General features: G+C 46.0%; 1 protein-coding gene across 8 annotated transcripts in view; it reads right to left on the bottom strand.

Moving 5' to 3' along the window:
* Positions 1–9,901: 9,901 nt before the first annotated feature.
* Positions 9,902–13,963, bottom strand: part of LOC135524802 (kinesin-like protein KIF1A) — a 183,425-nt gene continuing 179,363 nt past the window's right edge. For all 8 annotated transcript variants that reach the window (XM_064952638.1, XM_064952631.1, XM_064952632.1 and 5 more), the window contains 3 exons: positions 13,423–13,615; positions 11,511–11,629; positions 9,902–10,445 (listed from right to left, as the gene is read on the bottom strand). In XM_064952638.1, coding sequence (XP_064808710.1) covers positions 10,403–10,445; positions 11,511–11,629; positions 13,423–13,615 — 355 coding nt within the window. In that variant the 3' untranslated portion in view covers positions 9,902–10,402. The remainder of the gene's footprint in view (positions 10,446–11,510; positions 11,630–13,422; positions 13,616–13,963) is intronic.

Raw genomic sequence — 13,963 nt, 5'->3', positions numbered from 1 at the left:
GCGAGGCGGCCATCTCTGTCGGCGCCTTGCTGATGGAAGGAAGTTTTCACTCAAAATCTCACAACACATGGCCCCATTCATTCTATCCTTTACATGGATCAGTCGTCCTGGTCCCTTTGCAGAAAAACAGCCACAAAGCATGATGTTTCCACCCCCATGCTTCACAGTAGGTATGGTGTTCTTTGGTTGCAACTCCGCATTCTTTGTCCTCCAAACACGACGAGTTGAGTTTTTACCAAAAAGTTATATTTTGGTTTCATCTGACCATATGACATTCTCCCAATCTTCTTCTGGATCATCCAAATGCTCTCTAGCAAATTTCAGACGGGCCTGGACATGTACTGGCTTAAACAGGGGGACACGTCTGGCACTGCAGGATTTGAGTCCCTGGCGGCGTAGTGTGTTACTGATGGTAGGCTTTGATACTTTGGTCCCAGCTCTCTGCAGGTCATTCACTAGGTCCCCACCGTGTGGTTCTGGGATTTTTGCTCACCGTTCTTGTGATCATTTTGACCCCACAGGGGGAGATATTGTGTGGAGCCCCAGATCGAGGGAGATTATCAGTGGTCTTGTATCTCTTCCATTTACTAATAATTGCTCCCACAGTTGATTTCTTCAAACCAAGCTGCTTACCTATTGCAGATTCAGTCTTCCCAGCTTGGTGCAGGTCTACAATTTTGTTTCTGTTGTTCTTTGACAGCTCTTTGGTCTTGGCCATAGTGGAGTTTGGAGTGTGACTGTTTGAGGTTGTGGACAGGTATCTTTTATACTGATAACAAGTTCAAGCCGGTGCCATTAATACAGGTAACGAGTGGAGGACAGAGGAGCCTCTTAAAAAATAAGTTACAGGTCTGTGAGAGCAAGAAATCTTGCTTGTTTGTAGGTGACCAAATACTTATTTTCCACCATAATTTGCAAATGAATTCATTAAAAATCCTACAATGTGATTTTCTGGATTTTTTTTTCATTTTGTCTGTCATAGTTGAAGTGTACCTATGATGAAAATTACAGGCCTCTCTCATCTTTTTAAGTTGGAGAACTTGAAATTGGTGGCTGACTAAATACTTTTTTGCCCCACTGTACACCCATTACATTACATCACATGAAATCCAAATAAAAATCCATTTAAATTACAGATTGTAATGCAACAAAATAGGAAAAACGCCAAAGGGGGTGAATACTTTTGCAAGGCGCTGTAGATATTCTGTACGTGCTTTCAGTTCGTCCCATGTATTTCCCAGCGATTGAACTAGCTAGCAGTACAGAGAGGCAGATTATCCACTCGTCGCCTGATCCTCACAAGGCACCCTGATCTTTTTCCACAAAATCTCGATTTCCTTCCCCAGCGAATGACGGGGATCTGGGCCTGGTCAGGTGTCTGTAGTATCTCCCTCCCGTCCGACTCGTTGAAGAAAAACTCTTCGTCTAATCGGAGGTGAGCAATCGCAGTTCTGATGTTCAGAAACTATTTTCTGACATAAGAGACGGTAGCAGCAACATTATGTACAAACCAAGTTACGACCAACACGAAAAAACAAACAAAATAGCACGGTTGGTTAAGAGCTAATAAGATGGCCACCCGGATGGGCTCTGCGTCGTCGCCCGGGTTAGGGAGGGTTTGGCCGGCAGGGATGTCCTTGTCTCATCGCGCACTCGTGACTCAGGATAGATCTATAAACTTCAGCACACAGTGAAACAACATGACTCGTATATTTTGGTAGTGTTTCATCATTTCCACATTTATTTAACATCTGACAATGTGTTTAGTGTACACAAACCTTTTATCTGACGCTTAATAACTCCAACACTCAAATAGAGACATTGATTGAACTACTACCCATTTTAAGATGGTGTTTAAATAGGTTACAGCTGCATAATACACTGTTCACAGCAAACATGTTTGTTTATATATACAATGCTAAATAACTTGAAGAAAAATTAAATAGTAAAAAAATGCTTTAATGGGTGCAGTTTGACAAGAGCTCAAGAAAAAAACATCAGTCACTACATATAAAAGCTTAAATGAATTAAGACAATAGGTAATAAATCTAAAAGCTGCTTTGTGAAGGCTGTTGGGGTACGATAGTGTCAGGGAGATGGTGCAGTAGATGATGGGATACGATAGTGTCAGGGTGATGGTGTAGTAGATGATGGGGTACGATAGTGTCAGGGTGATGGTGTAGTAGATGATGGGATACGATAGTGTCAGGGTGATGGTACAGTAGATGATGGGATACGATAGTGTCAGGGTGATGGTACAGTAGATGATGGGATACGATAGTGTCAGGGTGATGGTACAGTAGATGATGGGGTACGATAGTGTCAGGGTGATGGTACAGTAGATGATGGGGTACGATAGTGTCAGGGTGATGGTACAGTAGATGATGGGATACGATAGTGTCAGGGTGATGGTACAGTAGATGATGGGATACGATAGTGTCAGGGTGATGGTACAGTAGATGATGGGATACGATAGTGTCAGGGTGATGGTACAGTAGATGATGGGATACGATAGTGTCAGGGTGATGGTACAGTAGATGTTTGTGGACAGACAGTGAAATAGGAGTGACAGACAGTAAAATAGGAGTGGCAGACAGCGCCACATGGCTCTGGTCAAGAGCAGTGTGCTATATAGGAAACAGGGAGCCATTTGGGAAGCAGCCCCAGTCTACATGATGTGCTGTCTACATGTCTACATAGAACAGGCCAAGCATCTCTTCTGGGGTAAAGGGTCTTGAATGTTCTATAAAGTCGAATGCCCTAATATTGTAAACTGGGAAAGAGACAACCAAAACCAGAAACATACGGCCACTCACTGCAATCATATCAAATATTAAAAGCTTAATATGATAATAATTTACATTCTAAATGACTGTATGTGAGATTTCAGTGACTATTTGGTTTTTCCTGATTGAATCAATCGAACAAGACCCATTGGTACAGGGTAGGCCTCTGACCCATTGGTACAGGGTAGGCCTCTGACCAATTGGTACAGGGTAGGCCTCTGACCCATTGGTACAGGGTAGGCCTCTGACCCATTGGTACAGGGTAGGCCTCTGACCCATTGGTACAGTGTAGGCCTCTGACCCATTGGTACAGTGTAGGCCTCTGACCCATTGGTACAGGGTAGACCTCTGACCCATTGGTACAGGGTAGACCTCTGACCCATTGGTACAGGGTAGACCTCTCACCCATTGGTACAGGGTAGACCTCTGACCCATTGGTACAGACCTCTGACCCACTGGTACAGGGTAGGCCTCTGACCCATTGGTACAGGGTAAGCCTCTGACCCATTGGTACCGACCTCTGACCCATTGGTACAGACCTCTGACCCATTGGTACAGGGTAGGCCTCTGACCCACTGGTACAGGGTAGGCCTCTGACCCATTGGTACAGGGTAGGCCTCTGACCCATTGGTACAGGGTAGGCCTCTGACCCATTGGTACAGGGTAGGCCTCTGACCCATTGGTACAGGGTAGGCCTCTGACCCATTGGTACAGGGTAGGCCTCTGACCCACTGGTACAGGGTAGGCCTCTGACCCACTGGTACAGGGTAGGCCTCTGACCCACTGGTACAGGGTAGGCCTCTGACCCACTGGTACAGGGTAGGCCTCTGACCCATTGGTACAGGGTAGGCCTCTGACCCATTGGTACAGGGTAGGCCTCTGACCCATTGGTACAGGGTAGGCCTCTGACCCATTGGTACAGGCCTCTGACCCATTGGTACAGGGTAGGCCTCTGACCCATTGGTACAGGGTAGGCCTCTGACCCATTGGTGCAGGGAAGACCTCTGACCCATTGGTACAGGGTAGACCTCTGACCCATTGGTACAGGGTAGGCTCACCCATTGGTACAGGGTAGGCCTCTGACCCATTGGTACAGGGTAGGCCTCTGACCCACTGGTACAGGGTAGGCCTCTGACCCATTGGTACAGGGTAGGCCTCTGACCCATTGGTACAGACCTCTGACCCATTGGTACAGGGTAGGCCTCTGACCCATTGGTACAGGGTAGGCCTCTGACCCATTGGTACAGGGTAGGCCTCTGACCCATTGGTACAGGGTAGGCCTCTGACCCATTGGTACAGACCTCTGACCCATTGGTACAGGGTAGGCCTCTGACCCATTGGTACAGGGTAGGCCTCTGACCCATTGGTACAGGGTAGGCCTCTGACCCATTGGTACAGGGTAGGCCATTGGTACAGGGTAGGCCTCTGACCCATTGGTACAGGGTAGGCCTCTGACCCATTGGTACAGTGTAGGCCTCTGACCCATTGGTACAGTGTAGGCCTCTGACCCATTGGTACAGGGTAGGCCTCTGACCCATTGGTACAGGGTAGGCCTCTGACCCATTGGTACAGACCTCTGACCCATTGGTACAGGCCTCTGACCCATTGGTACAGGGTAGGCCTCTGACCCACTGGTACAGGGTAGGCCTCTGACCCATTGGTACAGGGTAGGCCTCTGACCCATTGGTACAGGGTAGGCCTCTGACCCATTGGTACAGTGTAGGCCTCTGACCCATTGGTACAGGGTAGGCCTCTGACCCATTGGTACAGGGTAGGCCTCTGACCCATTGGTACAGGGTAGACCTCTCACCCATTGGTACAGGGTAGGCCTCTGACCCATTGGTACCGACCTCTGACCCACTGGTACAGGGTAGGCCTCTGACCCATTGGTACAGGGTAGGCCTCTGACCCATTGGTACAGGGTAGGCCTCTGACCCATTGGTACCGGGTAGGCCTCTGACCCATTGGTACAGGGTAGGCCTCTGACCCATTGGTACAGGGTAGGCCTCTGACCCATTGGTACAGACCTCTGACCCACTGGTACAGGGTAGGCCTCTGACCCATTGGTACAGGGTAGGCCTCTGACCCATTGGTACAGACCTCTGACCCATTGGTACAGGGTAGGCCTCTGACCCATTGGTACAGGGTAGGCCTCTGACCCATTGGTACAGGGTCGGCCTCTGACCCATTGGTACAGGGTAGGCCTCTGACCCATTGGTACAGGGTAGGCCTCTGACCCATTGGTACAGGGTAGGCCTCTGACCCATTGGTACAGGGTAGGCCTCTGACCCATTGGTACAGGGTAGGCCTCTGACCCATTGGTACAGGGTAGGCCTCTGACCCACTGGTACAGGGTAGGCCTCTGACCCATTGGTACAGGGTAGGCCTCTGACCCACTGGTACAGGGTAGGCCTCTGACCCACTGGTACAGGGTAGGCCTCTGACCCACTAGTACAGGGTAGGCCTCTGACCCATTGGTACAGGGTAGGCCTCTGACCCACTGGTACAGGGTAGGCCTCTGACCCACTGGTACAGGGTAGGCCTCTGACCCACTGGTACAGGGTAGGCCTCTGACCCACTGGTACAGGGTAGGCCTCTGACCCACTGGTACAGGGTAGGCCTCTGACCCTTTGTCACTGGATTAAAGTGAATGATACCATTCAAGTTCATCCACTCACATTCATCTCCAAACAGACACGACGTATATAATAGTCGACTGGGCAAAAGGACCAGATGATGATCAGCTGGACAAACTGCCTGACGATGGAGAAATCCCAAATGGCACCCTATTCCCTATGTAGTGCACTCATATTATTATTATTTTTTTTATATCAGGGCCCATAGTGCTCCTATAGGGCTCTGGTCAAAAGTAATGCACTTTATAGGGGAATAGGGGGTGCTATTTTGGACAGAGCAATGATGCTCTGACGGGCGGATGAACAGAGAACAACAATACAGCAGAATGAGAAATGACGGGTCAAAGCATAATGGAAACAGAGGAAATGGAAACAGTTCCACGTGCAAATCTTCAGAAACACAGGTTTTTTTTATTTTGTTTTATTTTATTTTTATATCCGATCCCCGGTGTACTAGAAAAAGGTTAAGCTTGTTTTCATTGACATTATTCTGTTCACAAGGCAAAAGGACCGTTCTGTTTGTTTCCTCATATTCGGGTTTGAATTAGTATTCCTTATTATTATTACTATTACTATTATTATTATTATTATTAGATTATTTCTATTGTCTTTTCCAATATATTCACAATCCTCTCTAGCTGATTAAATAAAGTGAGGTCAAGGTACAAAACTAAAAAAAAAATATCTCTCTATGTGAAAATGATGGTTAAATTCAAGTAATCTCGAAGCTGGCCCTGTATTAGTGTTGTTATTGGAGGAAGCTGGCCCTGTATCAGTGTTGTTATTGGGGGAAGCTGGCCCTGTATCAGTGTTGTTATTGGGGGAAGCTGGCCCTGTATCAGTGTTGTTATTGGGGGACATGTATCAGTGTTGTTATTGAAGGAAGCTGGCCCTGTATCAGTGTTGTTATTGGGGAAGCTGGCCCTGTATCAGTGTTGTTATTGGGGGAAGCTTGCCCTGTATCAGTGTTGTTATTGGGGGGACATGTATCAGTGTTGTTATTGGGGGAAGCTGGCCCTGTATCAGTGTTGTTATTGGGGGAAGCTGGCCCTGTATCAGTGTTGTTATTGGGGGAAGCTGGCCCTGTATCAGTGTTGTTATTGGGGGAAGCTTGCCCTGTATCAGTGTTGTTATTGGGGGGACATGTATCAGTGTTGTTATTGAAGGAAGCTGGCCCTGTATCAGTGTTGTTATTGGGGGAAGCTGGCCCTGTATCAGTGTTGTTATTGGGGGAAGCTTGCCCTGTATCAGTGTTGTTATTGGGGGGACATGTATCAGTGTTGTTATTGGGGGAAGCTGGCCCTGTATCAGTGTTGTTATTGGGGGAAGCTGGCCCTGTATCAGTGTTGTTATTGGGGGAAGCTGGCCCTGTATCAGTGTTGTTATTGGAGGAAGCTGGTCCTGTATCAGTGTTATTGGAGGAACTGGTCCTGTATCAGTGTTGTTATTGGGGGAAAATGTTTCAGTGTTGTTATTGGAGGAAGCTGGTCCTGTATTAGTGTTGTTATTGGAGGAAGCTGGCCCTGTATCAGTGTTGTTATTGGAGGAAGCTGGCCCTGTATCAGTGTTGTTATTGGGGGAAGCTGGCCCTGTATCAGTGTTGTTATTGGGGGAAGCTGGCCCTGTATCAGTGTTGTTATTGGGGGGACATGTATCAGTGTTGTTATTGGAGGAAGCTGGTCCTGCATCAGTGTTGTTATTGGGGGAAAATGTGTCAGTGTTGTTATTGGGGGAAGCTGGTCCTGTTTCAGTGATGTTATTGGGGGAAAATGTTTCAGTGTTGTTATTGGAGGAAGCTGGTCCTGTATTAGTGTTGTTATTGGGGGAAGCTGGTCCTGTTTCAGTGATGTTATTGGGGGAAAATGTTTCAGTGTTGTTATTGGAGGAAGCTGGTCCTGTATTAGTGTTGTTATTGGGGGAAGCTGGCCCTGTATCAGTGTTGTTATTGGAGGAAGCTGGTCCTGTATCAGTGTTATTGGGGGAAGCTGGTCCTGTATCAGTGTTGTTATTGGGGGAAAATGTTTCAGTGTTGTTATTGGGGGAAGCTTGCCCTGTATCAGTGTTGTTATTGGAGGAAGCTGGTCCTGTATCAGTGTTATTGGGGAAGCTGGTCCTGTATCAGTGTTGTTATTGGGGGAAAATGTTTCAGTGTTGTTATTGGGGGAAGCTTGCCCTGTATCAGTGTTGTTATTGGAGGAAGCTGGTCCTGTATCAGTGTTATTGGGGGAAGCTGGTCCTGTATCAGTGTTGTTATTGGGGGAAAATGTTTCAGTGTTGTTATTGGGGGAAGCTTGCCCTGTATCAGTGTTGTTATTGGAGGAAGCTGGTCCTGTATCAGTGTTGTTATTGGGGGAAGCTGGCCCTGTATCAATGTTGTTATTGGAGGAAGCTGGCCCTGTATCAGTGTTGTTATTGGAGGAAGCTGGCCCTGTATCAGTGTTGTTATTTGGGGAAGCTGGCCCTGTTTCAGTGTTGTTATTGGGGGAAGCTGGCCCTGTATCCGTGTTGTTATTGGGGGAAAACATTTCAGTGTTGTTATTGGGGGAAGCTGGCCCTGTATCAGTGTTGTTATTGGGGGAAGCTTGCCCTGTATCAGTGTTGTTATTGGGGGAAGCTGGCCCTGTATCAGTGTTGTTATTGGGGGAAAACATTTCAGTGTTGTTATTGGGGGAAGCTGGCCCTGTATTAGTGTTGTTATTGGGGGAAGCTGGCCCTGTATCAGTGTTGTTATTGGGGAAGCTTGCCCTGTATCAGTGTTGTTATTGGGGAAGCTGGCCCTGTATCAGTGTTGTTATTGGGGAAGCTTGCCCTGTATCAGTGTTGTTATTGGGGGACATGTATCAGTGTTGTTATTGGGGGAAGCATCAGTGTTGTTATTGGGGGAAGCTGGCCCTGTATCAGTGTTGTTATTGGGGAAGCTGGCCCTGTATCAGTGTTGTTATAGGGGGAACATATATCAGTGTTGTTATTTGGAGAAACAGGCCCTCTATCAATGTTGTTATTTGGAGGGTAGCACTATTCACTATCCAGAGGAAGGAGGGGGGGGGGGTCATAGGTCATAGGTCATGTTATCATACAGTTAGAAGAACTGATAATAAAAGGTGCTGTGTGCAGAAGTTGCACTATAACTACTTTAGAAATATAAATGTCTTTGTAAATAAATAAATAAATACACGCATAAATAAATAAATGATAATGTTGTTAAATATATAAATATAACCTCAACTTAATAAAATAAAACAATCTGACTCGGATATTAATTAAGATTAAATTTGGAGGATTTTCATAAATGATGCATGTCAGAGCGAGTGTCGATCGTCTACTGAAAGTTGATACAGAGTTGTAGCCGAACCATCATGTGTTTCCTTCCACTAGAAAACCAGTGTGAACATGTGAACGTTTGATCGATGCCAACCCTTATCTCGTCGCCGGGCTGTGGGATGCATCCCATCTGGCACACGATTGTCTGCATATATTCACTGCATTTGACCAGAGCAACTATGAAAGAGATTTCATAGGACATTTTCTTTTTTTTTCTTTTTTTTTTCTCCCTGAAGGAATAAATGTGTTATTTAATACGCTCAGTGTGTTGCTGACAACTACCATACAGTACATCATAATGCAAGTCTATAAAATAAGGAACTGGTAACTAATGGTAACGACCCCTCGCCACGTCTCTCTTTCTCCGTTCCTCTCGGCTCGGAACATTCTGGCAAAGTAAGGAGATTTGGGCTCAGTCCCAAATGATACCTTATTCCCTACTTAGTGCACTACTTTAGACCAGAGCCTGTACCCTATTCCCTATGTAGTGCACTACTTTAGATCTGAGTCTGTACCCTATTCCCTATGTAGTGCACTACTTTAGACCAGAGCCTGTACCCTATTCCCTATGTAGTGCACTATTTTTGACCAGAGCCCTGTAAGCCATTCTTACAGTAGCTATGACCAGCCCTATAGGCCCTTCTTACAGTAGATATGACCAGCCCTATAGGCCCTTCTTACAGTAGATATGACCAGCCCTATAGGCCCTTCTTACAGTAGCTATGACCAGCACTATAGGCCCTTCTTACAGTAGCTATGACCAGCCCTATAGGCCCTTCTTACAGTAACTATGACCAGCCCTATAGGCCCTTCTTACAGTAGATATGACCAGCCCTATAGGCCCTTCTTACAGTAGCTATGACCAGCCCTATAGGCCCTTCTTACAGTAGATATGACCAGCCCTATAGGCCCTTCTTACAGTAACTATGACCAGCCCTATAGGCCCTTCTTACAGTAGATATGACCAGCCCTATAGGCCCTTCTTACAGTAGATATGACCAGCCCTATAGGCCCTTCTTACAGTAGCTATGACCAGCCCTATAGGCCCTTCTTACAGTAGATATGACCAGCACTATAGGCCCTTCTTACAGTAGATATGACCAGTAGATATGACCAGCCCACCACTATAGGCCCTTCTTACAGTAGATATGACCACCACTATAGGCCCTTCTTACAGTAGATATGACCAGCACTATAGGCCCTTCTTACAGTAGATATGACCAGCCCTATAGGCCCTTCTTACAGTAGATATGACCAGCCCTATAGGCCCTTCTTACAGTAGATATGACCAGCACTATAGGCCCTGGTAAAAAGCAATGCACTATATAGGGAATAGGGTAGTATTTGGGCCTCAGACTTGGAGAGGGGTTAAACCAGACAATAAGGCCAACACAGACAGACAGCGGTACAGGCCTGACAGACACACAACGATGACGGAGGCCTCAGGGCCTTAGATACGCTGGTGGTCAGCTTGGGGTAAACTGGGCGTGTGCAGGAGGAGGAGGAGGAGGAGCAAGTTGGTTACTAGTGTAGGAGGAGGAAGTGGAGGAGGAGGAGGGTTAAGGGGTCAGCACAGGAGGGAAAGGAGTATTACGTCTGGAGTCGATATACAGGCTAGTCTTTTGGTGTTCTATTGTCTTGTCTATGAAACGCGTTGATTCACATCCTCATCTGTCCAGCTCTTCTTCTGGATAGTTTGGATCTGACAGAAACAAGAGGGAGAGAATATATATATATATATATTCATTAAAACAATAACTCAAAAAGGCTTACATTGTACATGTCAGTTATTTTAGCAGACTCTCTGATCCAGAGCCACTACAGTAGTGAGTCATTTAGCAGACTCTCTTATCCAGAGACACTACAGTAGTGAGTCATTTAACAGACTCTCTGATCCAGAACCACTACAGTAGTGAATCATTTAGCAGACTCTCTTATCCACAGCCACTACAGTAGTGAGTCATTTAACAGACTCTCTGATCCAGAGACACTACAGTAGTGAGTCATTTAGCAGACTCTCTGATCCAGAGACACTACAGTAGTGAGTCATTTAGCAGACTCTCTGATCCAGAGAGACTTACAGTAGTGAGTCATTTAACAGACTCTCTTATCCAGAGCCACTACAGTAGGGAGTCATTTAACAGACTCTCTGATCCAGAGCCACTACAGTAGTGAGTCATTTAGCAGACTCTCTGATCCAGAGCCACGACAGTAGGGAGTCATTTAGCAGACTCTCTGATCCAGACTCTCTTATCCAGAGCCATTACAGTAGGGAGTCATTTAGCAGACTCTCTGATCCAGAGACACTACAGTAGGGAGTCATTTAGCAGACTCTCTGATCCAGACTCTCTTATCCAGAGCCATTACAGTAGGGAGTCATTTAACAGACTCTCTGATCCAGAGACACTACAGTAGGGAGTCATTTAGCAGACTCTCTGATCCAGACTCTCTGATCCAGAGCCACTACAGTAGGGAGTCATTTAACAGACTCTCTGATCCAGTGTAACTTCCAATCAGTGCATTCCACTGACGTAGGTAAAACAACCACATACGATCATGATCATTGTCAATTAAAACCTAAGACCTTCTTCAAACCATCCGCTACGTGGGAAACCAGTGCTATTAAAACGAGAGGTGCCATCAACAGATCTATGTGGGAAACCAGTGCTATTAAAACGAGAGGTTCCATCAACAGATCTATGTGGGAAACCAGCGCTATTAAAACGAGAGGTGCCATCAACAGATCTATGTGCGTCAGCCATGTTACCTGATGGATCCAGCCAGGAGAGGGTTAAATGCATAGAGCCAGTCGTGCATCTCCTTGTCGTTGCTGGCTTGGAGCAGTATCCCGCGGTGCTCAGTACACACAGCAAACGCGTTTGGTGTCTGGGGAGGAACACACGGAGACAGTACAGTAGTGTTAAAACCAGCCAGCTTCTGGAAGGAAAGCTGGTCTTTGTGTTTTTACCACGGGGAGGAAAAACGTCTGTCTTTTCAAATACTGTAGGTATACTTTACACAGAGTGTACAAAACATTAGGTACAACTTCCTAATATTGAGTTGCACCCCCACCCCCCCCTTTTATTGTTCTCGGGAAAGCCTCAATTCAATCAGGGCGCTGGACTCTGCAAGAAAACGTTCCACAGGGATGCTGGTCCATGTTGACCCCAACGCTTCCCACAATTGTGTCAAGTTGGCTGGATGTCCTTTGGGTGGTGGACCATTCTTGATACACACGGGAAACTGTTGAGCGTGAAAAACCCAGCAGCGTTGCAGTTCTTGACACAAACCGGTGCACCTGTCACCTTCTATCATACCCCTGTTTAAAGGCACTTCAATATTTTGTCTTACCCATTCACCCTCTGAATGGCACACAGACATAATCCATGTCTCAAATTTCTAAAGTCTTAAAAATCCTTATTTAACCTGTTTCCATCCCTTCATCTACACTGATTGAAGTGGATTTAACAAGTGACATCAATAAGGGATCATAGCTTTCACCTGGATTTACCTGGTCAGTCTATGTCACGGAAAGATCAGGTTTTCCTAATGTTTTGTACACTCAGTGTGTGTGTCAAGTAAAAGAGGATGTGAGATGGTGTTCCTAATGTTTTGTACACTCAGTGTGTGTGTCAAGTAAAAGAGGATGTGAGATGGTGTTCCTAATGTTTTGTACACTCAGTGTGTGTGTCAAGTAAAAGAGGACGTGAGATGGTGTTCCTAATGTTTTGTACACTCAGTGTGTGTGTGTCAAGTAAAAGAGGATGTGAGATGGTGTTCCTAATGTTTTGTACACTCAGTGTGTGTGTCAAGTAAAAGAGGATGTGAGATGGTGTTCCTAATGTTTTGTACACTCAGTGTGTGTGTGTCAAGTAAAAGAGGATGTGAGATGGTGTTCCTAATGTTTTGTACACTCAGTGTGTGTGTCAAGTAAAAGAGGACGTGAGATGGTGTTCCTAATGTTTTGTCCACTCAGTGTGTGTGTGTCAAGTAAAAGAGGACGTGAGATGGTGTTCCTAATGTTTTGTACACTCAGTGTGTGTGTCAAGTAAAAGAGGACGTGAGATGGTGTTCCTAATGTTTTGTACACTCAGTGTGTGTGTCAAGTAAAAGAGGATGTGAGATGGTGTTCCTAATGTTTTGTACACTCAGTGTGTGAGTCAAGTAAAAGAGGATGTGAGATGGTGTTCCTAATGTTTTGTACACTCAGTGTGTGTGTCAAGTAAAAGAGGATGTGAGATGGTGTTCATGGTAGTAGTCCATCTGATGTCTGTTAACCTGACAAAGACCATGTCAGACACAGAGCACCTACTGGGATCAGCTAAATCCTGAGCAGACATTACTTGTTTGTTTTTTTGCATTATAAAAAGGTTACCAACATTGAACATGGCCTGCTGACTTTAGAAATGTATCGGGCAATGGGCACGCAGTCTCAGAGATTGGAACAAGGCCTACTGTAGGCGTCCTCAGGTAAAATGTGTGTAAAGGTGTGTCGGCAGGTAAAGGTGTGTTCACAGGTTAAGGTGTGTCGGCAGGTAAAGGTGTGTTCACAGGTTAAGGTATGTCGGCAGGTGAAGGTGGGTAAAGGTGTGTTCACAGGTTAAGGTATGTTGGCAGGTGAAGGTGTGTAAAGATGTGTTCACAGGTAAAGGTGTATCGACAGGTAAAAAGGTACTAACCTTGAGCATGGCCTGCTGGTCCTCGCTGTACTCGACATGGGCAGTGGAGAGGTTGAGGATGGCTCTCTCCACGCTGTCTCTCTCTGTATTGTAGATATAGACGTACGGACGTCTCACCACCACATAGCGCCTCACCCAGCCGTTGCTATGAGGCTCCAGGAAATGCAGGTAGCCCTTCTTTGACACGATGGGGCTGGTAGAAAGACCAAGTACATTACACGTGTAAATACACTTGACGAGATCCAATCTAGAAGGCACAAGACTCACGTTGAAATTAGAGTAGCCAAGCTTAACCAAGAGTATTAATGCCGACCAGAACCCCCGTTTGTTCTGCCAGAAGAGTCAAGATCAAGACTCAAATGCTAACGAAGAAATTATAAATTCCCCCAAATTATTTTCAGTGTGAGCAGTTCTTATTTTTTCTAGTTGATATGCCTTTACAACGCTGTACCCATTAAGGACTATTGAGTTGAGAACACCTGTTATTAACTCAGCCGGGTACTGTACATGATTGTCAATGTGTTTGATTTGGTCAGTTTCG

This window comes from Oncorhynchus masou, chromosome 31 (genome assembly GCF_036934945.1).
Source record: "Oncorhynchus masou masou isolate Uvic2021 chromosome 31, UVic_Omas_1.1, whole genome shotgun sequence".
In the NCBI taxonomy this organism is placed as follows: domain Eukaryota; kingdom Metazoa; phylum Chordata; class Actinopteri; order Salmoniformes; family Salmonidae; genus Oncorhynchus; species Oncorhynchus masou.
This window is presented reverse-complemented; position numbering and strand designations above follow the sequence as displayed.